The following is a 26,365-nucleotide window of genomic DNA, read 5'->3' on the forward strand; positions in this document are numbered from 1 at the left end:
TTATGTTGGTAGGATCAGTGTGACTTTTAATTTCTTATTTTACTAATGTCTTACAGTAAGTGTAAAGGATAAAGAATGGGATGGGTCAAGAAAAGGCAGAAAAGAGTTTTTCAGATTCCTTGAGCGCATGAAGCGTGTGCTAGAATGAGCTCGGGAAAAGCATCGCGTCCTTATCAGCACAGAGCTTGCCATGGCGGCGCGGGAGGGGCGGGCAGTTCTTTATATCTGGTGGAAGTGAGCCCTGACAGCGTATATCCTGAATCAAATTTGGCACGCATGGCACACAGAGCATGTGGATGCCACACAGTTGGGCACATCAAGAGCAGACTCCCCAAACGCTTCCTTGAACATGGGGGGGTGCCTCTCCTGCAGGATGAGTCACCTAACCACTGTGCAGCAATGGCGACAGTGAGGGAACGAGTCTGGGAAGAGGGATTTCTTTTTACTTTGTGCTGGTGGTGTTGATTGACCAGAAGTGATTTTTGTTCCACTTTTGGGCAGTAGCATTGTATCTTGGTGACAAAATATTCTACAGTTAGCATTCTTAAAAAGCAAGGCCTCTTGAGGACCTATGTTGAAGGGAAGGGAAATACGACGATTCTAAGGGAGAGGGCAGGAAAAAGCTAATTCTATAGACCACCGCACAGAGACCTTGGTCGTTTCCATTCAGAGACATATTTACCTCATCTAACTTATGCCACTAAATCTAAGGTCAGCTTAATCACAGCTTGGGATAACTATTACTGTGCTCTACAGTTCAGGTGAAAAGCTACATTCTTGATTTTTCCCCTAATTAAATGGACTTGAACAAGCTCAAAATCTAAAATCTAGAGATTCCTTTTCTCATTTTATGACTTTGGTGGGAAAACCCTTAACAATTCAACACTGCCATTATTATCACTACTATTACTATTACTTTAGCCTACAGGTCAGAAAGGACATGAAGTGGGCAAGGATAAGTCATTACACAAATCACATATATGGTCAACATGCACCTAATTTTACCCATTGAGCAAAGAGAGCTAAAAGGAATAAGGTTATTCGAGAAGAACCTACATGTGTTTAAAAGGGAAGAATACAACACTGGCCTTTTTTTTTTTTTTTTTTTTTTTTCCTCCCTGGATGGAAGAAAACGGAATATGGCATTGAGGAGAGTGAAAGAAAAATAGCCATGAAACAAACAGCCGTCACTTGTGACTCGGCTCTATCCGTGTGGGATGGGTGGGGAGCAGGGTTCAGCATTGGCAGTGATTTTGTCGCAAGGCATCTACAGGAAGATTATGTGGCTGGGCACGTGACTAAATACAGGTTTTCACTTCAGCGAATGATGACTACAGATTTAGCACCTTCGTCCGTACTTCCTCTGCACCTGAGTCGCGTCTCACTGTGCAGCCCAGGCTGTGTCCCGGGTGCTGCAGGCCTGTGCAGGGCTCCCACCTAACAGGCGGCTTTCCCACTAGAGAAGGTAAGTGCTCAATACTAAATATGCAGTTGAAGCCTTGAAGACATTCTATAGCGGTGACAGGTGGCGTGGTTCAGGAACAGGCTGTGTAACAAGTCAAATGCATATTATTCCCTCTTAAGCATTAACTATTTTTAAGCAACAGAATTTATATTTTTTGGCTTGAAAGGGTGTTTTCTTCTATATTAGACTTCTCGGTTTTCTTAGTAGATATTACTGTTTCCTCCAATGTTTCTTCAAGACTTTCCCCTATCTGGGAGGTTTTCTTAGAAGCTACCTTGGAAGCCTCCTCCTCCTCCTCCTCCTCTTCTTTCTTAAGCGACAGCCCAGTAGATGAGACTTTGGAGGTTGTAGAACTGAGGATTCTAGGAGGGAGCAGGTAACTTGGATTGGGAACTGGATTCAGCCCAGAGATACTTAATGTACTGGTGCTAAACCGCGTCTCCTCACCTTCCAGCAGCTTCCTGTAAGTCAGACGGAGAAAAACTCTCAGAAGTCAAGTTACTACACACACACACACAACAAGTTAGTCCTCTAGTTCCTATGAATTTTAGAGATCCCAAAGAACACTGTAATTTCTTCATAAGGTTGAGACCAATAATATTGTATTCCAAGACACAAGAAGCTAGAGATTAGCGTACGTGAGTATACACACACACACACACACACACACTCACTCACACAGCACACTACCTGCAGCATCAGTCATATTTTAAACATTGTCAAAGGGCTGGAGAGATGGCTTAGTAGTTAAGGCACTTGCCTGCAAAACCAAAGGACCTAGGATCGATTCCCCAGGACCCAGATAAGCCAGATGCACAAGGTAGTGCATGCATCACCTGCATTGGCAGGAGGCCCCCACACCCATTCTCTTTATCTGCTTCTCTCTCTCTCTTTCAAATAAATAAACAAATAAACACTGTCACAGGGAAACCTATCCTATTTACAAATTTGTGCCAGGAAGAAGACATACAGCCTTCCTCCACCTCAACACACATTCTTTTCTTTTCCAATTAGAGTCTACAAAGCTCTAAGGGGAAGTACTTTTCCTAATGATTGCCTTAACTATAAATAAAGGGATAAGCAAGACAGAAATCCACAAAAAAGGGGAGAACTGTCTAATTTAGCCTCAGTTGAGATTTGTACTTTTTCACAGTATAAAGGGGAGGGAAATGGCACTAACAAAAGCCACTAAATGACACTATTCCAGATACTAGAGTTTTCTAAATAGCACCAGATAAGATTTGTTCCAATGTCTTTCTTATTCTCACACTCTTAATAGGCTTTTTCTTTCTTTTGAGTCCAGATCTCATGTAACTAATATTACAGGCATGGGTCATCACACCTGGCTCATAATTCTACTGTTTTTTAATAATCCTTTTGTAAAGATCAAAAGCAAACATGCTATCAAATACTCTTGAAGCTTTATTTATTTATTTATTTATTTATTTATTTTTGAGGTAGGGTCTCACTCTAGCCTATGCTGACCTGGAATTCACTATGTAGTCTCAGGCTGGTCTTGAACTCACAGAAATCCTCCTACTTCTCTGCCTCTTGAGTACTGGGATTAAAGGTGTACACCACCATGCCCAGCTTGAAGCTTTATTTTATTTTTGGTTTTTTGAGGTAGTGTCTCACTAGCCCAGGCTGACCTGGAATTCACTATGTAGTCTCAGGGTGGCCTTGAAGCTTTATTTTGAATAAGTATACATAATATTAAAAAATGTCCACAAAGATCTGAGGCTTAATTTGAGCTATGCCATTTGTATGTACTTTGAGTAAGGCACACATTTTATGGTTGGTCTGATATTTAGGAAAATTCTATGAAGTATCTAATAGTAGCCACTCAAAAAATAGCTTTATATTCTCTGTCTCTTATAATTATTATTATTATTATTTTTGGTTTTTTGAGTAGGGTCTCCCTCTAGCCCAGGCTGACCTGGAATTCACTATGGAGTCTCAGGGTGGCCTCGAACTCACAGCACTCCTTCTACCTCTGCTTCCCGATTGCTGGGATTAAAGGCATGTGCCACCATGCCTGGCTTCTCTCTTATAATTTTTTAAAAGATTTATTAAAATTTTTTTTGTTTATTTTTATTTATTTATTTGAGAGTGACAGAGAGAGGGAGAGGGAATGGGCACGCCAGGGCCTCCAGCCAGTGCAAACAAACTCTAGACGCGCACACCCCCTTATGCATCTGGCTAATGTGGGTCCTGGGGAATCAAGCCTCAAACGAGGGTCCTTAGGCGTCATAAACAAGCGCTTAACCACTAAGCCATCTCTCTAGCCCAAGATTTATTTTTATTTATTAGAGACAGAGGGGGAGAGAGAGAGAGAACGGGCGTGTCAGGGCCTCTAGCTACTGCAAACAAACTCCAGATACATGTGCCCTCTTGTACATCTGGCTTACGTGGGTCCTGGAGAATCGAACAGGGGTCCTCAGGCTTCCTAGGCATGCGCCTTAACTGCTAAGCCATCTCTCCAGCCCTTATAATTTTTTTCAAAAGGTAAATTTTCACTTCAACTTTGCCTTGAATAGGAATCCATTAGGAAACTTTAACCTGCAGGACTTTCTCACTGTATAACCTCTAGTTTTGAATTCTGAGTCTGACAAACTTCAATTTCACCCTCTAGGAGCTTGCCATTATCCCCGTAACCTCTTGGCAGAGGTTTGTGGAATACAACAGGACTAGCAAGGTAGAGCTGGGATATATCCAACCAGAGGGACCTAGGAGTCAGCTCACCTGGACCAGACCAGCGACGCCCTTCCCATCCTCCTCCACTGATAGAAACAAGAGACTATATGGGACCCCCCTCACCCCTCCCCCGATGGCAAGCATGCACTCTGCCTGGGTTAACATGCCCTGTGAAGTACCTGTAAGCTGCTATCTCAATGTCAAGGGCCATTTTGACATTGAGCAAGTCCTGGTATTCCCGAAGGTGGCGTGCCATCTCGCTCTTGGTGTTCCTCAGATCATTCTCCAGCTGCCCAATGCTGTCCTGGAAAGGGCATATCCAAAATGTTCAGGCCAAAGTAGCAGGAATGCTTTGACACTGCCACAAGGCCAGGCTTCTCAACCCCATTACACATCAAAATCACATGAAGAATTTATAAAATACGTACATCAGGATCTGTCTCCCAGCTCAGATTATGTTTTTTATTCTTTAAAAATATTTTATTCAGCAGGGCATAGTGGCGCACGCCTTTAATCCCAGCACTCGGGAGGCAGAGGTAGGAGGATCACTGTGAGTTCAAGGCCACACTGAGACTCCATAATGAATTCCAGGTCAGCCTGGGCTAGAGTGAGACCACCTCTAAAAAAGCCAAAAAATTCCCCAGGACCCATGTTAGCCAGATGCACAAGGGGCACACGCGTCTGGGGTTCGTTTGCAGTGGCAGGAAGCCCTGGTGTGCCCATTCTCTCTATTTCTCTGTATTTTCCTCTTTCTCTGTCGCTCTCAAATAAATAACAATAAACAAAAAAATTAAAAAAATATTCTATTTAGCTAGGTGTGGTGGTGCATGCCTTTAATCCCAGCACTTGGGAGGCAGAGGTAGGAGGATTACTGTGAGTTTGAGGGCACCCAGAGATTACATAGTGAATTCCAGGTCAGCCTGAGCTAGAGTGAAACCCTACCTTGAAAAAAAAAAAAGGAAAAAATTATTTTCTTTTATTTATTTGAGAGAGAGAGAGGGGGGGGGCAGGCAGATAGAGATAGAAAGAATGGACACGCCAGGGCCTCCAGCCAATGGAGATGAACTCCAGGTGCATGTATTATCTTGTGTATCTGGCTTATGTGGGTTCTAGGGAATCAAACCTGGGTCCTTTGGCTTTACAGGCAAGTGCCTTAGCCATTAAGCCATCTCTCCAGCCCCTATTTTTTTTTAAACATGTTTTGTGTGTGCATGTGTGTGTGTGCCTGCACATGCCCATGAGTGTATAAGTGTGCCAGGGTCTCTTGCCACTGCAAATGCTTACATTTCTCTTGGAATCTGGCTTACATAGGTGTTGGGGAATCAAACCCAGGCTGGCAGGCTTTACAGGCAAGCACCTTTAGCCACTAAGCCATCTTCCCTGCCTCATATTTGCATTTCCCCTGGGAAATCTGGATCCATGGTGAAGATGGAAAGGGCTGAGAACTTTTACCAAGAGGTACACGGTTTTTCTTTCTTTTCTGTTTTTGAAACAAGGGTCACATGTAGCCAAGGGTCGCCTGGAACTTGCTATATAGTCAAAGGTGACATTGAATTACTGATCATCTTACTTCCACCTCTCGAGAACTGGAATATAATTTACCATCACACGCAGGCTTATGTGATGCCAGTATTGACCCCAGGACGTCATACTTACCATGCAATCACTCTACTAAGTTGAACTACATCCCCCTGTGTCTTTTTATTTATTTATTAGAGAGAGACAGAGAGAATGAGTGTGTGCCAGGGCCTCTAGCCACAGCAAATGAACTTGGATGCATGCACCACCTTGTGCATCTTGGCTTACGTGGACCTGGAGAATCGAACCTGGTTCCTTGGGCTTCACAGGCATGTGCCTTAACTGTTCAACCATCTCTCCAGCCCAACACCCCCCCTTTTTCTTTCCCCTGTCCCTCCTAATATGTTTTCCTTTTTTTGATTTTTTTTAACACAAGTTCTTACTCTGCAGCCTAGGCTAGCATGGAACTCTTGGCAATCTTCCTGCCTCAGCCTTCTGAGTGCTGGGATTACAGGCGTATACCACCATGCTTGCTCCTCCCTTCCCGTCTGTGGACTGGCTTTGAACTTTCCATTCTCCTGCCTCAGCCTCCCAGTGTTGGAATAACAGGTATATGCCACCACTCCTAAGTGGAAAATTATTTATTTATTTATTTATTTATTTTGGTTTTTCGAGGTAGGGTCTCACTTTAGCCCAGGCTGACCTGGAATTCACTATGTAGTCTCAGGGTGGCCTTGAACTCACAGAGATCCTCCTACCTCTGCCTCCCCAATGCTGAGATTAAAGGTGTGCGCCACCATGCCTGGCTTTTATTTACTTTTTATTGTTGACAACTTCCATAATTATGGACAATAAACCATGATATTTCCCTCCCCCCCAGAAATGATTTTTATATACTTATTTACCATCCCTTTCTTGATTGTTACATTGATACTGAGTAACTCCATTGTTCTCATCCTTTCTAAAACCTAAAGTGAAAGGTTAGGATCTTAAGAGTCAATACTATTTGCCACTTATACACGGCTTGTTTCATTTTGATGGTGTTCTGGAAGTTTGTTACTCAATTACTCTACCAAAAACATTTTTTAAATTTTTTTTATTGTTCATTTTATTTATTTGAAAGTGACAGAGAGATAGAGAAAGAGAGAAAGGCAGACAGAAAGAGAGAGAGAGAGAGAGAATGGATGCGCATGCCAGGGCTTCCAGCCACTGCAAATGAACTCCAGACGCACGCGCCCCCTTGTGCATCTGGCTAACGTGGGTCCTGGGGAATTGAGCCTCAAACCAGGGTCCTTAGGCTTCACAGGCAAGCGCTTAACCACTAAGCCACCTCTCTAGCCCATACCAAAAACATTTTACATGACAAATAAAGAAGAAACAAAAATACTCCAAAGGAGTGTTTTCCTTAAGTTCATGTAACAATTTTTCTCCATATGCTTCCAGGTACACATCATAGCATAAGGGCTGGAGAGATGGCTTAGTAGTTAAGGTGCTTGCCTGAAAAGCCTAAGGACCCAGGTTTGACACCCCAGGACCCATGTAAGCCATATACACAAGGGGGCACACACATCTGGAGTTCGTTTGCAGTGGCTGGAGGCCCTGGCATGCCCATTCTCTCTCTCTCTCACTCCTTCTGTCTCTAATAAATAAATAAAAATAAAAATAAAAAAAAACCTGACACTCTAGCTCAGCCTGACCTGGAATTCACTATGTAGTCTTAGGGTGGCCTTGAATTCACGGTGATCCTCCTACCTCTGCCTCCTGAGCGCTGGGATTAAAGGTGTGAGCCACTATGTCCAGCTTTATTTATTTATTTATTTTTTTGTTTTTCGAGGTAGGGTCTCACTCTAACTCAGGCTGACCTGGAATTCACTATGGAGTCTCAGGGTGGCCTCGAACTCACGGCAATCCTCCGACCTCTGCCTCCTGAGTGCTGGGATTAAAGGCGTGTGCCACCACACCTGACCAGCTTTATTTTTTAAAATTGTTTTATTTGTTTATTTAGTTATGACAGAAAGAGTGATTAAGAGAAAAAGAAATGGGTGCACCAGGGCCTCTAGCCACTGCAAATGAACTCTAGATGCATGTGCCACCTTGTGCATCTGGCTTACATGGATACTGGGGAATCAAAACTGGGTCCATTGGCTTTGCAGGCGAGCATCTTTTATTTTTTTTTGTTTTGTTTTCTTAGTATTTTTATTGATTTACTTGAAAGAGTGTGTTATGAGTGTGGACGTTCTAGGACCTCTTTCTACTGTACACGGACTCCAGATATATGTGCCACTTTGTGTATCTGGCTTCATGTGGGTGCTGGAGAATTAAACATGGGCTGGAAGGCTTTGTAAGCAATTGCTTTAACCACTGAGCCATTCCAGGTGAGCATCTTGACTGCTAAGCCATCTCTTCAGCCTGCAAATTATTATTTTTATATTTTATTTGCTTGTTATATATTGTTGCAGTCAGTTTCTCCTTGCTGCAACCAACATTTAATCAGAAGCAGCCTGTAGAAGGAAAGGGATTATTTTGGCTTATAGACTCAAGGGGGAAGCTCCAGGATGGCAGGGGAAAATCACGGCATGAGCAGAGAGTGGACATCACCCCCTGGCCAATATTAGCAGGAGAGTGCTCCCTTTATTAAGAAATTTTAATTGACACTTGCTATTGGAGGCTAAGCTAAACTATAAGCAAGTGATTCATTAGGGATAAGAGAATCAATATTATGGTGATAATGGTGAAAACAGAAATTGGGGAATGCAGAAAAAGGGAAAACATCATAGTGAAAAAAAAAACAGAAGAAATGATTTATAAGGAAAAGAGGATTTTTCTTCTTTGGTCCTGCTTCGAATATCCAAGTGTGTTTTCTACATTTGAGTTCTTCAAATCTTCTATTTTGGCATATGGACAGCTATCACGTTTCTTCTTTTCCAAGATGTCCAAAGACTCAAGTGTGAATTTAATAACTAGACGAGTTCTACTGCCTGTTAAATAAGTCATCAGAGGGCAGGAGAGATGGTGCACCAGCGAAAGGTGCTCGCATGCAAAGCCTGCTGGCCGGGCTCGATTCCCTAGTGCCCACAAACACCAGATGCACAGGGTGGCACATGCATCTGGCGTTCATTTGCAGTGGCAAGAAGCCCTGGTGCTGGGATTAAAGGCATGCACCACCACACCTGGCTCCTTGTTTTTTTTTTTTAAATAATAATTTTGAATGAAAACCTTTCCAAAGTAGCTCATATCATTCACAATTATAATCAATAAATACATTACCTTTTCAGCAATTCAGGATCATAAAAATGTTATTTTTATATTCCCTTTTTTTTTTGAAGTAGAGTCTTGCTCTAGCTCAGGCTGACCTGGAATTCACTATGTAGTCTAAGGGTGGCTTTGAACTCACTCCAATCCTCCCACCTCTGCCTCCCAAGTGCTGGCATTAAATCTGTGTACCACCATGCCCGGCCCATAATACTTTTTAATTTTTAGATATATCAGGGTGTTTTCACCCTAAGTGGCACTTGAAGAGCCGTTTTAACATTCATGTTGGTTTTCTTTGTCCTGAAAAATGACCTTATGGGTTGTTACTTGTTCTTTTTTTTTTTTCCTGTTTTTTTGAGGTAGGGTCTTGCTCTACTCCAGGCTGACCTGGAATTTACTATATAGTCTCAACTCTGTTCTGGGATTAAAGGCGTGCACCACCATGCCGGCCTCATTCTTGACTCCTTCGGTCAACTGGCTTGATCCTGCTGAAGATTGTGAACCCCAAAATGGAAACACTTAGTATCATGTCAAGTAAGAATAATTAGGCTGAGGGCACTGGAGGGTCCAACTTCTGAATGTGTGATTGAGAGATGAATGTTTTGTCTTATCAGCAGGTCAATTGGATCAGCTTTTAAAATTACTTGTGTTTCACAGCTATGTTTTGGAAAGAGGGTTCTGAGGAGCCAAGTTCTAGATGGATGAGATCTCCTTGCACTTTTATGTTTTATACATTTCATACATGGCTTTTTTTTTTTTTATAGACCAGTGTAGACAAAAAATACAATCTGGCTCTTTCTAGCAGGAGCTGCTGACCATTGGCGGCTCATCAGCCTCTTCAGGGTGTCTCTTCTTTGTTCGCGGACTCCTGCCCACACCAGGCTGCGTCTTGCATTGCCCTTCATGAGCCCTGCCCAAGATGGCCTCCAGTTGGAAATCTGAGCAGAAAGCTGCAGTCTTCCCCCTCCCCCAACCATGCAGCTGCTGCTGGCCTAGCCCGAGGGAACAGCAGAGAGGCACTCCCTGCTCCAGCTGGGGCCCCTCTTACAGTAGTTAAGCATCTGGCCCACTGCTAGAAGGGTGCAGGTTGGGAGGAAGAGAAGAGAAAGGACCAGCCACACTGGCATCTGCGGTAGAGGAGAGGAGAGGCATAGTGCTGTGGACTCCACACTTGACGGGCCAGGCAGGGAGGAAGGAGAGCAGGCCCTCCACAGTTACTGCTGTGTGGAGGGAGGGTTTTATCTGCCATCTACCACAAGGCATACTGCAGCCACCATTCCCATTGCTGTCTTTGCTTCACCATGGCTTTTACACCCCTCGCCTGTGCTTGCGCTGGCAGCACATGAACTAAAACCGGAACGACACAGAGAAGATTAGCATGGCCCCTGTGCAAGGATGGCATCCTTCACATGCTAAATCTAACTTTTCAAGAACATATGGTTTATAAAGATCAATGCACTCCAAAATCAGTCTGAAGCCAGAGAGCATACAGAAAATTCATATTCCTAGCAGGATGTGGTGGTTCATGCCTATAATTCCAGCACTTGTGGGGCTGAAGCAGGAGGATGGCAAGTTTGAGGCCAACCTAAGTTAGAAGACCCTAGCTCAAAAAAGAAAAAGAAGCCAGGTGTGGTGGCTCATGCCTACCATCCCAGCATTTGGGAAGCTGAGGAGGGAGGATCAGCATGAGTTTGTGGCTAGCCTGGTCCACAGAAATGAGACCCTGCTTTAAAACAACAAAACAAAACAGCATCTTTCTGGTCCCATCGTATGCTACTGAATTACTGCATCTATTTCTTCAGGAGTAGTCTGAAAAATCTTTTTTAAGCCCCCACCCTTGACCTTGATGTGACAAGGAGTTTAAAAACCCAACAACACTGATTTAAATTTAACTCTTTGAAGAAGCTATTATGGCAGTCCACACAACAATAATAGAGTGAGATAGAGAAAACAAACAAAAATCCAGATGGAACACTTTAAGAAAAAAATGGAAAGTAGTAGCTTCTTTTCTTTGAATTCTAATTTCAGAAATGGATTTATCAAGCTATAGATTTACATGCAGCTACTGCCACCTGCACTCTCCCAGGAGCCAGACCCTTTCTGCTACTTAATTAGGCTGGGCTCCAATCTCAGATTGGAGAGAAGAGGGCAGACTTGGCTTACCTCCCTGGAGAGTATTAACCAGCAGTGATCTTGACTGCTCAGCAAGGTCTTTCAAGGAAAGCTTTGGCTTTCGAAGTCTGACCACACAGTACAGATTCAGGTTCATGACCCCAGTGACTTCCCAAACTGCTGGTACATCCTTTGTACAATTGAGATTCTACTGGTAGCAAAACAGCTAATGAAGGAACCAGAAATGGCCCTGTGAAATGCACAGTGTGGCTGTATTTGTTTTTTGTTTTTTGGAGGTAGGGTCTCACTCTAGCCCAGGCTGACCCGGAATTCACTGTGTGGTCTCAGGGTGGCTTTGAACTCGTGGCGATTCTGCTACCTCTGCCTCCTGAGGGCTGTGGTTAAAAGCATGCACCACCATGCCTGGCTGCATTTGGTTTTTGAAGTCAACAGCCCCTGGATCTTCCTAATCTCTTCTCTTGCCTGATTCACTTCTTTATACTCTAGTATATGTTTACCGTGTCACCTTGAATCACCGTCTATCCTTCTGAAAGTGCAAAAAGCTTTTTCTCCTCAAACAGGCCATCAGCTCTCTGGGGCAGGGTAACTGTCAACTTGAATGGGGCCTTTCCCTGTCTCTTGAGAGGCCCCTCAAGCTCATGAAGGAAAATGGGCTACTGAACCGCAGGAAGAAAGCACCTTCCTATTACTGTGCTGAAAGATGATGCAGTAAGAGGATGGGGTGAGAGGACAAGATAACAATGCTGGCCCTCACTGGCAGAGGCAGGCTTTCTACCTTGGACAGCACTAAAATCTTCAGGGAACAGCCAGGGGCTTCAGGTCTTCGGGTTATGCAGTCAAACTGAGAGCCCCACCCTAGTGGTCCCCAGAGGTAGGAAAGAGCTCTGTTGTCTGGCCCCTCTTCCCCTCCCTCAGCAGGTGTACTGAGGCTCTGACGGCTAAGGGCCAGTGCTGCAGAGCTGCAGAGTCCGCAGTTTATGCTGTCTTTTGTTTCCTGTACGCCTGGAACTGTCTAACCTTTTAAATAAGCCAACAACATCACTGCCACTTCTTAGGATAGAGGGGATTAAACAAGCAAAAAGAGAGTATAGCAAAGCCCAACTCAGTGGGCATTCTGGGTAAGATATTCTTTTTGTACAAATGGATACATAGGCCTCCAGATGACCACCTAACTCAACCTTGGAGGGTTCTGGAAGAAAACATGAAATATTAGTTGTGATTAATTCAGATCATCCAGGGAGTAGAACGCATGGTAAAAAATTCAGGAACAGATTTTGAAGCAAAACAGGGATATATTTATTTGAACAATACTGTAAAATAAAGCTAATCAAAACAAACAGTCTGAACAGGATTTAAGGAAGTCGTTTGTAATGCACAGCAAATTGCTGCACATGAATAATTCTTTAGTTCTTGACTAAAATGGTACTTTTGAAATTTCATGCCTCTTCTTGGTTCTATTTTATTAATGTTCTCCAAATCTAATAATTGAATCAAATGTAAATTTTAGTTATTTTCAGATTTCTGAATTATGGAAATTCTATTCAAAAGAGCTTTTTATTGTTACCTTGAAAATGAACCATGTAATTTTAGTTGTTTTCTACATTTTCCATTCACCTTCCCTCTGCCTCTGTGCCCTTTGTAGTCACAAGCCCAGAATGTCCTACGGAATGAAACAGTGGATGCAGTGGTCTTTGTTGGAAGGAAAGTAGCCAATCATTACCTTCACAGAGCTCACAGGGCAGGGAAAGATGGGGTGGGGGATGTCGTCTACAACAAAGGAACCAGCTCTGTGACTTGTCACAGGTACTTCAGTTGGGAAAATGTTACAGTAATGGGAATTTTCAAGTGGGACCTCCCAGCTGCTGAGCAGAATAAATGGTTCTTGTTAAGTGCTAAAGCAGCCATCCGTGAAAGTGAAAATTGATGCTGTCCATGAGATGAACTTGGATTACAGGTAGACAAGACTAATGGCATTGTAAGAATTAAAAAAAAAAAATTAGAGCAGCTAATTGCCTAGATGCTTAGGGATTCCTAACTAGAACATGAATCAGGAGACACTTCTCAGATGGATCACAGGATCAGAACCATGGACAGCACCGAGTGCATTGTGCTGCTATCAAGCTTGCTTTGGTGGAGAAATGTCAGTTAAATCGACAAGCTTGTGTGTGTGTGTGTGTGTGTGTGTGCGTGCATGAGAGAGACACACGGGAGCTTTGGGAGGGGCGAGGGTGGGGCAAGACATTTATTACTAGCTCTATAGCTTGTTGGTTCTATTCTCTCTACTCCTTTGAGGATAAAAGCCAAGAAAACAGGTCCAGTTTCCAGCCTCAAGGCAGGCCATACTCCGTAGATACCAATTCTGAGGCGTACAGAAGACCTTTCAAAGTCAACTAAACAAGCCAGACAGCTAAAACAGTGGCAGGCATCGTGGAGGGGCCGTGTGACCTGCCTCCTCTGGGCTGACTCCTTCGTTGGGTGGGGAACTGTTCTTCAGGTTACCAGTGTGTACTTGGCCCCTTGAGATAATATATAATTTTTCCCACCCAGACTCCGAGGATTCTTTGTTAGAAGTGCCTGGGCAGGAGGGTGGGGTTGTAGCTCAGTGTTAGAGCCTTTGGCTAGTATATGCACGATGTCCTGGGTTCGATCTCTAAGCACGGGAGTAGGGTGGGGCGGGGAGGAACATAACTGAGCTTCCAGGCACATACAGTTCACATCTGAGACTGCAGGGCTTTGACAACGCGTTCAGGAGACACTCTTCTCTCTCCTTTCCCCTTCCCTCGTTTCCTAGTCCCCCCGCCTTTTTTTTTTTTTCTTCTAGGTAGGGTCTCACTCTAGCTTAGTCCAACCTGGAACTCACTATGTAGTCTCAGGGTGGCCTGGAACTCAGGGCGACCCTCCTACCTCTATTTTTGCCGGGAGTGCAGGTATGCACGGAAGAGCACCGTGCCCACCCCCCGCCCCCTCCGCAGCCCCCATCCACGCCGCACTGCATCCCTTACCTGGTAGCCAGCCACCTCGGCGCTGTGCCGCTCCTCCAGCTCCAGGATCTGCCTCTCCAGGGACTCGTTGGCTCCGCGCAGGCCCTCGATCTCGATGGTGCGCGCCTGCAGCTGGCGCCGGTACTCGTGGATTTCCTCGCGGCTGGCTCGGATGGCTTCGGTGCTGCGCGCCGCCTGCTCGTTGAGGTTGGCGAACTTGGACTTGTACCATTCCTCGGCCGACTGCAGGTTCTTGGCGGCCAGGGACTCATACTGGGCGCGGATCTCCCTCAGCGCCGAGCTCAGGTCGGGTTTGGCTACGGTCACGTCCACCTCGGCCGCGGCCTGGGACGACGCCTGCAGCGTGGCCAGCAGCTCGGCCACCTCCTCGTCGTGCACTTGGCGCACGAAGGCCAGCTCGTCGAGCAGCGACTCCACCTTCTTCTCCAGGTCGAGGCGCGCCAGCGTGGCGCCGTCCACGTCGCGCTGCTGCGCCTTGAGGGCGCGCTCGGCGCCCTCGCGCCCGCGGCTCTCCTCCTCGCAGCGCGCCCGCAGCCGCTGCACCTCCTCGGCCAGGCCGTCGCGCTCCAGCAGGGCCTGCGCGCGCGCCGAGCTCGCCTCCTCCAGCTGCGCGCGCAGCTCGCGCAGCTCCCGCTGGAAGAGCTCGCCGACGCGCGACGGCTCGGCGTGGCGCTGCCGGAGCGCCGCCAGCTCGGCCTCGAGCGCCCGGTTCTGCGTCTCCAGCTGGTGCACCTTCTCGATGAACACGGCGAAGCGGTCGTTCAGGCCCTGCAGCTGCTCCTTCTCGTTCGTGCGGATGATCTTGTACTCGTTGGTGCGCGCCGCCGCCTGGCTCAGATCCAGCCCGTCGGACGCCTGCAGGCGACGGTAGGCCAGGCCCAGGCCGAGCGACGAGCCCGACGGGCAGGCGGCCGCCGAGGACACATTGCAACGCGACAGCGACTGCGAGCGGAAGCCGCCGCCGCCGCCCGCTCCGGAGAGGCGCGCGGACAGCCGGGCGCCGTCCCCGAACACCTTGCGGTAGGAGGAGGAGGAGGAGGAGGCGGAGCACAGGTAGTGCTCCGAGCCGAAGCTCATGGTGCCTGGGGTCCGGGGCCGGGCGTGCGGCTGTGGCGGGACCTACCGACGACGACGACGGCGACGGCGACGCGGGAGCACGGGGCGGCGGGGCGGCGGGCTTTGAAGGCTCCGGGGCCGGGGCGGCGCGATCGGGGCGGAGCTTCGGCTCTGGGTCTGGCCCGGGGAGGAGAGGGAGGGGGGCGGGGGAGGCCTGCCCGAGCGGCGTGGGGGTGGGGCGGGGAGGCGCAGTGACGACCGCGGCTGCGCGCGACCGCGACCCACCTAGGGGACGCGGCGGGGGTCGGGGTGGGGGAACACTGGTAGCAGCCACTCCCGATCTGCAGCGCCTGCCCCGTCCCCCTCCCCCAGTCCACGGCCTCCGAAGCGACTGGATAAGGAGGGCTGCCCAAACGAGCCCGGCTTTCTCTGCGCTGGCGCATCTCGCCAGACCTGGTCCGCCCTTCCTCCCTTAAACGTCCTAATAAGGGTGGTGGTTACCCCACCCCAGGTGTCCCACGGATGAGCTCCTGTTTTTCCGGGAAGAGTAGAGGACGCCCCCCATCCTCTCCTTTCCGGCGTCTCGGGGTTGCGGGTGTGTGTGGGGGGGGAGGAAAGTGGGTCCGTGCGCGCACAGAGCTCGGGGTGCCCTAGGATTTGAGAAGAAGGAGAGCCCGGCTTTCCCAGCTTTCGGCGGGTGGAAAGAAGGGGTAGTAGAGAGAAAAAGGGACCAGTCCTGGACAAGGACAAAGCCCTGAGAACTGGTAGGATTTTCCACGCGCTCGTGGAAAGGAGGTCACAGGCATTTGCTTTGAAAACATTTCAGAAATGGGTATTTTAAAATCAGGAGGTTTCGCCTAAAAATTGATCTTGACGTTTTTGTCTGTTTTTGTTTTTCGAGGTAGGGTTTCATTCTAGCCCAAGCAGACTTGGAATTCACTATGTAGTCTCAGGGTGGCCTTGAACTCACGGAGATCCTCCTACCTCTGCCTCCAGAGTGCTGGGATTAAAAGCGTGTTCCACCACGCCTGGCTGATCTTGACTTTTTAATGTCCCACTCTCTACCCCTCTTGAAAAAAAAATGGAAGGACCTAGGATGGCCACAGTGGGTGGAAGCCGAACCAGTGTCATTTAAGTCTGTTCTGCTCACCACAGTTCCCCGTCTTCTGAGTCACACAGGCCTTTTAATTCAGTACTCTACCTGTCTGGCCCAGTATGTGTTTGCAGTTCCACTCTTGTGAATCAGACTGGTCGAACCATTTTCTGTGGACATCTTTCTCTGGACAAAAGAAGTCCCTGCAGGGCTGAAGAGATGATTCACCGGGTTTAAAGGTGTAAAGCTTGACTGTCAAGATCGAAACCCCCGTTACCCATGTAAAACCAGACACATAAAGTGGTGAATGTGTCTGGTTGCAAGAGGCCCTGGGCACCTATACTTTCTCTCTCTCTCTCTCCCTCCATACTTTCTCCCTCAAATAAGTAAATAAATAAATGAAATACAAATGTAAAAAGGAAGTCTCTGCAAACAGATTAAACTCCAGGAATGGTACAGAGCACTGATGAAAGGGCTGGTCTCCTTTGCCATTTCCTGAGGAGAATCAAAGAATGGGACCAGGAATGATGAAGGCTAGGCGGAGCCCCTTTCTGTTGTATTCCAGACTTCCAGAATTACGGTGTATTATGTAGTCTCAGTCTGCCCTCGAACTAATGACGATCCTCCTACCTTAGCTTCTTGAGTGCTGGAATTAAAGGTGCGTGCCACCATGCCCAGTAAGGATTTGTGTGTTTTAACCCTAGTCCTGTGGGCAGCACAGACCAGAGAATTCCTGGGGTTTGGGAAAACTGCAGCTCTGGGTTCAGTGAGCGATTTCATCTCAAGGAAGTAAGTGAATGAGTGATGGAGGGTACACCTGATATTCTCGATATTCTCCTCTTGTCTCTGCATACACACATATGGCATGTGCATCTGCACACTGTCCCCCCCCATCACACACCACACCACACCTCCTATTTACAGATAGACTTGGAAGGAATTTTTTTCTTCCAAATTTTTATTAACAACTTCCATGATTATAAAAAAATGCCCCATGGTAATACCCTCCCTCCCCTTACTTTACTCTTTGATAACTCCATTCTCCATCATACCTCCTCCCCATCTCAATCAGTCTCTCTTATACTTTTGATGTCATGATCTTTTCCTCCTATTATGATGGTCTTATGCAGGCAGTGTCAGGCACTGTGAGGTCATGGATATCCAGGCCATTTTGTGTCTGGAGGGAGCATGTTGTATGGAGTCCTGCCCTTTCGTTGGCTCTTAACATTCTTTCCGCCACCTCTTCCGCATTATTCCCTGAGCCTTGGAAGGTGTGATAGAGAGATTGCAATACTGAGCACTGTGGTCATTTCTTTCCATCACCATGATACCTTCTGAGTTGTCCCAAGGTCACTGCCATCTGAAAAGAGAAGATTCTCTACCAAAAGTAAGAGTAGCATTAATATAAGGGTATGAACATTAACAGAAGTGCTTACTGGGCGGTTTGATAAGCATAGTATATACATTTAGTCAGACAACAGCAGACGTTACACCCCTAGGGCTCATGACTACCCGTTTTTTAAGTTTTCAGTATCAGGGATGTATTCCCTCCCAGGGAGCAGGCCTCCAGTCCAATTAGAGGGCAGTTGGTTTCCCCCATAATAGACGTGCCACTATTGCACCTGTTGGTTCATTTGGCCTGGCTGGCCAAATATAAGGCTTGCAGTGTCCACTGTAGTGTCTTCACTGGTGATTTCTTTTTCTCCCATTGAACTGCATGCAGAATGGCTTCTTCAAGCTTTCTGCCAGCTGGTCTACATGGAGGAGGTTATCAGCTCAGTTCCAGCAGGATTTCTCAGTGGCCTTGCAGCCCAAGTATGTGGAGTCTTCAGCAATAGGGTCTAACCATCTATTCCTGGTGGGAAGCCAAGGGCCTTGGCAATGGCCTATAATGTTTTGGGGGCATCAGGGACCTCCCTGGCCAACAACTCACTGGAAGATATCCCATCCCTGGCACTGAAAATTTTCTAGCAACAATCTACGGCTCATGAGTGTTCCATTGTCCAAAAAAGTAGGATTCCATATGATTTATTTATATCCCCTTAGATTTTGATTAGCCCTCCCTCTGCCTTTATTTTACTCAATCTCTTCCCTTAACCTCATTTGGTCCTTTTCACCCCCATTAATCTGTTCTTCTACTTACATATATACAATACCATCCTATTCAGTAACCCCCTTCCTTCCTTTCTCTTCCCTTTATATCTCTTTTCTAGCTTACGGGCCTCTGCTACTGAGTTTTTTCCTTGGAAGGAATTTTTAAAGGAAAGACAAAAAGCAAAAGGACTTGGGGAGGTGGAAGATGGAGAAGTGTTAACTCCGTGAATCTACCTGCAAGCCCTTGTGCCTCGTTTCCCCTCCTTTGAGCTGCTCTTCAAGGCCAGTGCTCCCGTCTTAGAGTAAGTCACTGAAGTGCAGGGCGGCACTGTCCAAGGCCACTGCCGAGCAGAAACATACAGCATTTCCTCACCTTAGAGTTCCCCTTAGTACAGTGAGGTCCTTGTCACTCTTTTTCAAGCAGCTAGGAAGTGGGCTTCAGTGACTTTTGGCCAATAACAAATTAGCAGGTTTTTAATTGAAAGAACCTTGGACTCAGAGTCAGAGGTGATAGGTTTGAATTGTGGCTTCTGTTACTCCCTAAGAATGGAGGGATATCAGCTCCTTTCATGACTCCCCAGGGTCATGAAAGATGGAGTGGATGCGTATGGTGGTACCTTGTAATCTTTACCAGGATTAAGAGACCCTGTCATCATCATTTTCCTTCAAGTTAAAGACACTGGATCACATTCACCGGAGACGGGACATGAGTTGTGTTTGGCCAGAGGATCACAGGAGACTGTCCACCACACTTTGCAGGCTGCTCCTTGGGAGAGACAATGCAGCCAGACTTGATTGTGGTGCTAGCTCTTCCTGCTTGACTACAGGAAAGTGGAAGCAATACAGATAGTTAGGTCTTCTCCTGGGTTCTGGCTGCAATGTCATTTCAATCATGATACTGAGCACTATTAAAAATTATCAGAATGAGCTGAGTGTGGTGCCACATGCCTTTAATCCCAGCACTTGGGAGGCAGAGGTAGGAGGAGCACTGTGAGTTCGAGGCCACCCTGAGACTACATAGTGAATTCCAAGTCAGCCTGGGCTAGAGCAGACCCTACCTCAAAAAAAAAAAATCATGAAAATGTCCTGGCTGAAATTTCACCTTTCTTCCCATTTCTATCCTCCAATAGCAGCTGTGTCCCCAGAAGCATAAATGTACATAGAATAGAAGAAAGTGAAGTAAAGTCCAACAGATATTCAGTGGTCCTGGGAAATTGAGGCTGGGCTGCATTTTCTCAACTGCCTGCCTTTCTGGATGTCCCACCTGAGCCCAGCGGTCTGGCTTTAAGAATTTGAGCGCAGAGCGGTTCTGCGAAGGAGTGATCTTGGCTGACCACATCCATAACTGTCTCCAGCTGGCCAGGTTTCCCAGGGGAGCGCCCTGGCCATGCCCAGGCTGTGTCTCCTCGTCCTCTGACGACACTCAGGCCCACAGGCTCGTCCCCAGTTCTCCCTCGTGCCTCATCCTCCAGTCTCGCTGGCATTAGAAAGTGCTGGCTGTTGTCCTCTAGTTCAAGGACTCATTGCTCAGCCTCCTACTTTTTCCCGTGAACTTTCCTTTTTACATGGATTCCCCACAGTCAAGAAGACTTTTGGTGAAGTTGTTTTACTGAGAGATCTAGTTTTTTTTTCCTTGTCTTAAATTTTCTTTGTATGTATGGGTGTTCCAGGGCCTCTTGCTACTGCAAATGAATGCTAGACACACGTGGCACTTTTTGTGTCTGGTTTTATGTGGGTACTGAGGAATTAGACTGGCAGGCTTTGCAAGCAAGTACCTTTAACCACTGAGCCATCTCCCCAGCCTGAGAGGTTGAGTTTTGTATTGTAGTTCTTCCTACCCCCATGACTTGGAACAGAGTATTGTCATTTGCTGAATGGTTTATTCATCTGTACAACTGCCCATCTGAATCATCACCAAATCTGGCAGATCATAGAATTTCCTTAGAACTTGAACTCAGAACTCAGATTCTCCGACTCCATGACTCACTCTAAGTTTAGGTTCAGAACCTTTGGCTTACCTCTCCCTCTCATGATTACTGTAAGGTTAATTTAGATTACATGTACCAAGTGGGTAGTACAAGGCTGGCTGGGTGAATATTCAATGACCAGTGGTTATCAGAATTATTCAGCAAATTATTAGTGAACATTTATTGTGCATCAGACACTGGAGTATGAGGCATGTGGTAGTGTGAGTGTCCTCCCATAGACTAAGGAGGCTTTATTAAAAAGCTTGTCTTAGGCTGGAGAGATGGCTTAGTGTTTAAGGCACTTGCCTGCAAAGCCAAAGGACGTAAATTCATTTCCATTGACCCACCTGAGCCAGATGCACCAGGTGACGCATGCATCTGCAGTTCCTTTGCAGTGGTTGGATGCCCTGCTGTGCCTATTCTCTCTCTCTGCCTTTGTCTCAAGTAAATAAATAAATAATAAACTGCAGTCTTGGAAGAAAGAAAGAGAGAGAGGGAGGGAGAGAGGAAGGAAGGAAGGAAGGAAGGAAGGAAGGAAGGAAGGAAGGAAGGAAGGAAGGAAGGAAACCTTGTCTCCAGCCACCTGGCTGGAGGAGGTGTCACAGGAAGAGGATCTGATTTCTAGCCCAAAGGTATGCAGAGAGCTAGAGCTCTGCCTGGGTCCCTGCTGTTTTGCCGTTGCCTGTGTGCTTGCATGTTTGCGGTGCTGGAAAGGCGGCCAGCTTCTTCCGCCATTATGGAACTTGCCCTGGACCTGTGAGCTTCAACTAAATCCCTCCCCTAAACTGTGTGGTTTGGAGGTTCATCCCAATCCCAGCAGCCTGACGCTGACTGCAACAGTGCTGTGGACTCTGAATCTGTGGGGCTGGCATACTAGACAGAGACTAAACAGTTAATTACAGAGTTCACTGTTAATTGTAATGGTGACTTGTACCAAGAAGGGCATTACAAGTAATTGTGGGACATGGAATGGAAGCTGTCCCAAGTCCCAGTTCCATATTTCCTTTAAAAATATTTTTTTAAATATTTTTTCTTTTTTTTTTTTTTGAGGTAGGGTCTCACTCTAGCTGAAGCTGACCCGGCACTCACTGTGTAGTCTCAGGGTGGCCTCGAACTCACAGCAATCCTCCTACCTCTGCCTCCTGAGTGCTGGGATTAAAGGTGTGCACCACCATGTCCGGCTCCTTCTTAATTTTTAAATTTTTTACTTATTATTTATTTATTTACTTGTAAGAGAGAGGTGGGGGGAGAGAAAATAGGCATGCCAGGACCTCCAGCCACTGGAAACGAACTCCAGATGCATGTGCCACCTAGTGTATATGGCTTACATGGGTATTGGAGAATCAAACCTGGGTCCTTTGGCTTTTCAGGCAATTGCCTTAACCATTAAGCAATCTTTCCAGCCCAGTCCTTTTTAATCAATAACATTTAAAAAAATTATTTGTAAGCAGAGACAGAATGAGAATGAGAGTGGGGATGGGCATGGCAGGGCCTCTTGTTACTGCAGATGAACTCCAGATGTATGTACCACTTTGTGCATCTGGCTTATGTCGGTAACTGGGGAATTGAACCTGAGCCATCAGGCTTTGGCAAGCAAGTGCCTTTAACTGCTGAGCCATCTTTCTAGCCCATATATCTCCTTTTTAAAAAATGTAATTTATTTGAGTTGGGGAGATAGCTTAGTGGTTAAGGCCTGCGAAGCCTAAGGACCCAGGTTCAATTCTCCAGGTCCCATGTAAGCCAGATGCATGTGGTAGCGCATGCGTCTGGAGTTGGTTTGCAGTGGCTGGAGGCCCTGGCGCGCCCATTCTCTCTCTCTCCCTCTCTCTCTTTCTGTCTTAAGTAAACAAAAATGTTAAAAAGTATAATTTATTTGACAACAGAGAGAGAGAGGGAGAGAGAGTATGGGCATTCTGGGGTCTCTTGCTGTTGCAAACAAACTCTAGGTGCATGCACTGCTTGTGTATCTGGCTTTATGTGGGTACTGAGAATCAAAGCTGGGGTGTCAGGATTTGCACACAAGAGCTTTTAACTGATGAGCCATCTTCCCAGGCTGCAGCTCTGTATTCCCAATTACTAATTCTAAGCTCACTTAATTGTCTGTTGGTATCTAGTACATTTAAAACCCAGGTTTTAAATTTAAACAGGTTTTAAACTTAAATTTAAAACATTTAAGACCCAGGTTTGATTCTTCAGTCCCCACATAAGCCAGATACACAAGGTGGCACATGTTTCTGGAGTTTGCTTTCCCTCCCTTCCCCTCTTTCTGTCACAAATAAATAAATAAATATGACTCTCAACATTTAAAAACTTATTTACACACACACACACACACACACACACATGTGTATGTGTGTGTCTGGGTCACTGCTGTTTTCCTGTTGGCTGTGTGTCTCTGTGTGTGTTTGTATGGGCATGCCAAGGTCTCTTTCCACTAGTTATGAACATCAGATGTTTATACCTCCTTTCTTTCCCTTTTTTTTTTCTCTAGGTAGGGTCTTGCTCTAGCCCAGGTTGACTTGGAATTCACTATGTAGTCTCAGGGTGGCCTTGAATGCATGGCGATCCTCCTACCTCTGCCTCCCAAGTGCTAGAATTAAAGGTGTGTACCACCATGCTCACCCGTACCTCTTTTTTTTTTTTTTTTCGAGGTAGGGTCTCACTCTAGCTCAGGCTGACCTGGAATTTACTAGGTAATCTCAGGGTGGCCTTGAAGTCATAGCGGCCCTCCTACCTCTGCCTCCCAAGAGTTGGGATTAAAGGCATGCACCACCACACCTGGCTTTGCACCTCTTGTTTTTAAAAAACACTTTTTATTGAAAACTTCCGTAAGTATAGACAATATACCATGATCATAATCCCCTCCCATGACTCCCATTTCCCTCTCCCAAATACTGTCTCCACTGAACTCCTTCTTTCCCCTTTTAAACTTGCTTCTGTTTTGATGTCATTGTTGCTCATGTCTTGTGTAGTCTCTTTTTGTGACTGGCTTACACAGGTGGCTCGGGAATTGAACCTGGGCCAGCCAGCAGGCTTTGCAAGCAAGCTCGTTTAACTGCAGAGCCATCTTCCCAACTCCATGTTACTGTCTATCCAAAAGTGAACTTAAGTGGGGTGCTGTGGTGCATTCATGAATTCTGGACTGTTTGGGAGGCAAAGACAGTAGGATCATTCAGCTTAGGAATTCAGGGCCAGCTTATGCAACATGATGACACACTTCTTTCTCTTAAAAAAAAAAAGTGAGCCAGGCGTGGTGGCACACACCTTTAATCCCAACACTTGGGAGGCAGAGGTAGGAGGATCACCGTGAGTTTGAGGCCACCCTGAGACTACACAGTGAATTCAAGGTCAGCCTGAGCTAGAGTGAAACCCTACCTTGAAAAACCAGAAAAGAAAAAAAAAAAAAAAGTGGGCTGGAGAGATGGCTTGGAAGTTAAGTGTGCTTCCTATGCAAGCATGAAGACCTACAGAGGCCTGAGCCCATGTTAAACAGCTTGGTATGGCCATGCAGGTTTGTAACCTCAGTCCTGTAGGGGAGTAGAGACCCAGGGATCTCTAGAACTCATAGGAGAATGGCACGCTTTGGGATTAGTAAGTGACTGCAACTCCAACAAGAACAGGCAAATCAGTACATGAGCAGGGCATGACAAACGTCTCTTATCCCAGCACTTAGTAAGCCAAGGCTGAAGGATCCCAACGTCAAGGCCAGCCTGGGTTACATAGCAAGTTTGATGCCAGCCTGCGTCATATGTAGCAAGACTGTCTCAAACAACCAAAAGTAGAATAAATAAATAGTAAATCTCCCTCTGAGTCAACCCCCTCACCGCCACCACACACACTTCTTTGATCATGAGTTTTGTGTTCCACCTCTCTTCCTTTGGCTGTAAAATTCTCTGTTCCTGGAACTTCCTCCTGTGCATGCTTCAGCTATTGAAATCCTTGTGTGTGTGCGCGCACGCACACACGTGTCATGCCATGTGTATGGAGGTAGGGGACAACCTCATGGGGTACGTCCTTGTCCCAACCCTGTTTGAGCCAGGGTAAGTCTCTCTTGGTTGCCACTGGAAAAGCCATACAAGTTGGCCCCTGAGCTTTGGAATTCTCGAGTTTGCCTCCTACTGCTGTAGAAGTGTTGGGATTGGACTGTGTGCTACTTGCATCTGGCTTTTCATGAGTTTGGGTCTAAAGTGTGGTCATCAGGCTTGTGCCATTTCCCCAGCCATGTCCCCAACCCTTTCATTATTTAAGTTAGCATAGAAAGTAATGGGTTTCATTGTGACTTTTTTTTTTTTTTTTTTTTTGAGGTAAGGGCTTGCTATTTAACCCTTATTGGCCTGGAACTCACTATGTGGCCGTGGCTGGCCTTGAACTGTCAGCAATCCTCCTCCCTCATCCTCCTGCATGCTGCCCGACATGCAATGGCATTTTCATTCTTATGTATCATTATACTTTATTTTAATTCATTCAGCTATGGTATCTATAATGTAATGTATCCATCCCACCCATGAAATTTCTTCTTCCTCTCCCTCCTCCTCCTTGCTACAGTTTTGGCAGCCCTCACATGATTCATAATTATGTGTCATCTTCTGTGATTATTCGTGTGCTTTTTAAAGCTGCGCTGGGAGCTTTTTAAACTCTCATCTTCTAAGGTGACTCCATGCACAATGGATCATGCATCAGCCTTCTTAACTCTCCTCTCCTGTATCTACACCCCTCTCCTACACCGGCCACACTGATAAAGGCTTGTGGAAATTGTGGTTGAAAACACGCTCCAATACAACTGGCAGTCTTTGGCCTGACATCAAGAATGAGATTCATAAAGGAGAAAAAAAAATCAATGAATTGGACCTCATTAAATTAAAATGCTTTACTCTGTAAAAGGCCTAGTTTAAAAGATGCAAAGACAGAGCTGGGAGTGGTGGCTCATGCCTTTAATCCCAGCACTTGGGAGGGAGAGGTAGGAGGATTGCTGTGAGTTTAAGGCCATCCTGAGACTACATATAGGGAATTCCAGGTCAACCTGGGCTAGAACAAGATCCTACCTCAAAAAAAAAAAAAAAAAAAAAAAAAAAAGCAAAGACAAGCTACAGACTGGTAGGAAATATTTACAAATCAAATCAAGCAATTTTTATCTAGAATATATGAGGAACTCACTAAACATGACAGTAGGAAAATAGACATTTACATTAGAAAATAGAAAAAAAATCCTGCACAGACATTTTACTGAAGGGAGTATTGAGGTAACAAAAAGGCACCTGATAATATGTTCCTAGGCCGGGGATGTAGCTTAGTTGGTAGCGTACCTGCCTGGCATACACAGAGCCAGGGTTTGATCTGTGCACTTCATAAACCAGGTGTGATGGTACAGGCTTGTAATCCTAGGTAGATGAGAAGTTCAAGGTCATCCTAGCTACAGAGGGAGTTTGAGGCCCCCTTGGGCTACATGAGACTGTGTCACACATATACACACACCAAAAAAACAAACAAAAAAAAAAAGCAGAGTGGAGAGATTGTTAACGGCTCTTGCTTGGAAAGCCTGCTAGCCTGGTTTAGTTTCCCAGTACCCCCCTAAAGCTAGCTGCACAAAATGTTACATGCATCTGCAGTTTGCAGTGGCAAAGGGCCCTGTTCTACCCATATTCATTCTCTCTCAAATAAATTTATATATATATACATATATATATATATAATTTTCAAACAAACAAAAAAACTAGGGCGAATCATAAGGCCATTTTGCTGAGTGAATAAAAGCCAATTTTAATGGTTAATGGGTTAACAGGAGTTAGAAGTGGGGAGGTGGGAGAGGATGAAACTATAAAGGGAGAATGTGAGGGGGGGTTTTACATGATGGGATAGTTCTGCTACTCAAATGAGCATACATGATAAGAACTGACAAGAGAGAGCAAGCGAGAAACAAGAGCTATAGCTGAAATAGTGTGCTGTGTCATTTCCCTGGTTTCAATAATGTACTAGGGTTATATAAGACGTTATGGGGAGAGCCTCGTAAGTGGCACTATTTTTGTAACTTCTTGTGAGTCTTAAACTGTTTCAAAGTAAGACATAAAAAGAGGCAACTGTTCTTAAGAGGTGC

The 26,365-nt window shown here is 46.0% G+C and overlaps 1 protein-coding gene, 1 long non-coding RNA gene and 1 other non-coding gene across 3 annotated transcripts in view; 2 read left to right on the plus strand and 1 right to left on the minus strand.

The window, feature by feature from the left end:
* On the minus strand, positions 1-15,230 carry Ina (internexin neuronal intermediate filament protein alpha). The gene is made up of 3 exons (XM_004659385.2): positions 14,065-15,230; positions 4,339-4,463; positions 1-1,926 (listed from the first exon to the last, which is right to left on the minus strand). Exons 1-3 carry the CDS (start codon positions 15,139-15,141, stop codon positions 1,611-1,613), a joined length of 1,518 nt encoding a protein of 505 aa, XP_004659442.2. The 5' UTR covers positions 15,142-15,230; the 3' UTR covers positions 1-1,610.
* Positions 10,253-10,356, plus strand: LOC123458268. Its single transcript, XR_006635561.1, has one exon. It is a non-coding gene; the product is annotated as a U6 spliceosomal RNA (small nuclear RNA).
* The window catches only part of LOC123459539, a 27,059-nt gene continuing 15,675 nt past the window's right edge, over positions 14,982-26,365 (plus strand). Inside the window, exon 1 of the long non-coding RNA XR_006636328.1 lies at positions 14,982-15,117. This is a non-coding gene — a long non-coding RNA (uncharacterized LOC123459539). The remainder of the gene's footprint in view (positions 15,118-26,365) is intronic.

This window comes from Jaculus jaculus, chromosome 1 (genome assembly GCF_020740685.1).
Source record: "Jaculus jaculus isolate mJacJac1 chromosome 1, mJacJac1.mat.Y.cur, whole genome shotgun sequence".
Taxonomy (NCBI): domain Eukaryota; kingdom Metazoa; phylum Chordata; class Mammalia; order Rodentia; family Dipodidae; genus Jaculus; species Jaculus jaculus.

What these genes read in the sequence shown, in the direction of transcription:
- Ina (XM_004659385.2), bottom strand. Translation starts at nt 15,141, where the DNA reads ATGAGCTTCGGCTCGGAGCACTACCTGTGCTCCGCCTCCTCCTCCTCC. An exon ending in CCGAGGTGGCTGGCTACCAG is followed by an intron (nt 4,464 to 14,064) that starts GTAAGGGATGCA and finishes TGCCCTTTCCAG; the next exon opens with GACAGCATTGGGCAGCTGGA. An exon ending in ATTGAGATAGCAGCTTACAG is followed by an intron (nt 1,927 to 4,338) that starts GTACTTCACAGG and finishes TCTGACTTACAG; the next exon opens with GAAGCTGCTGGAAGGTGAGG.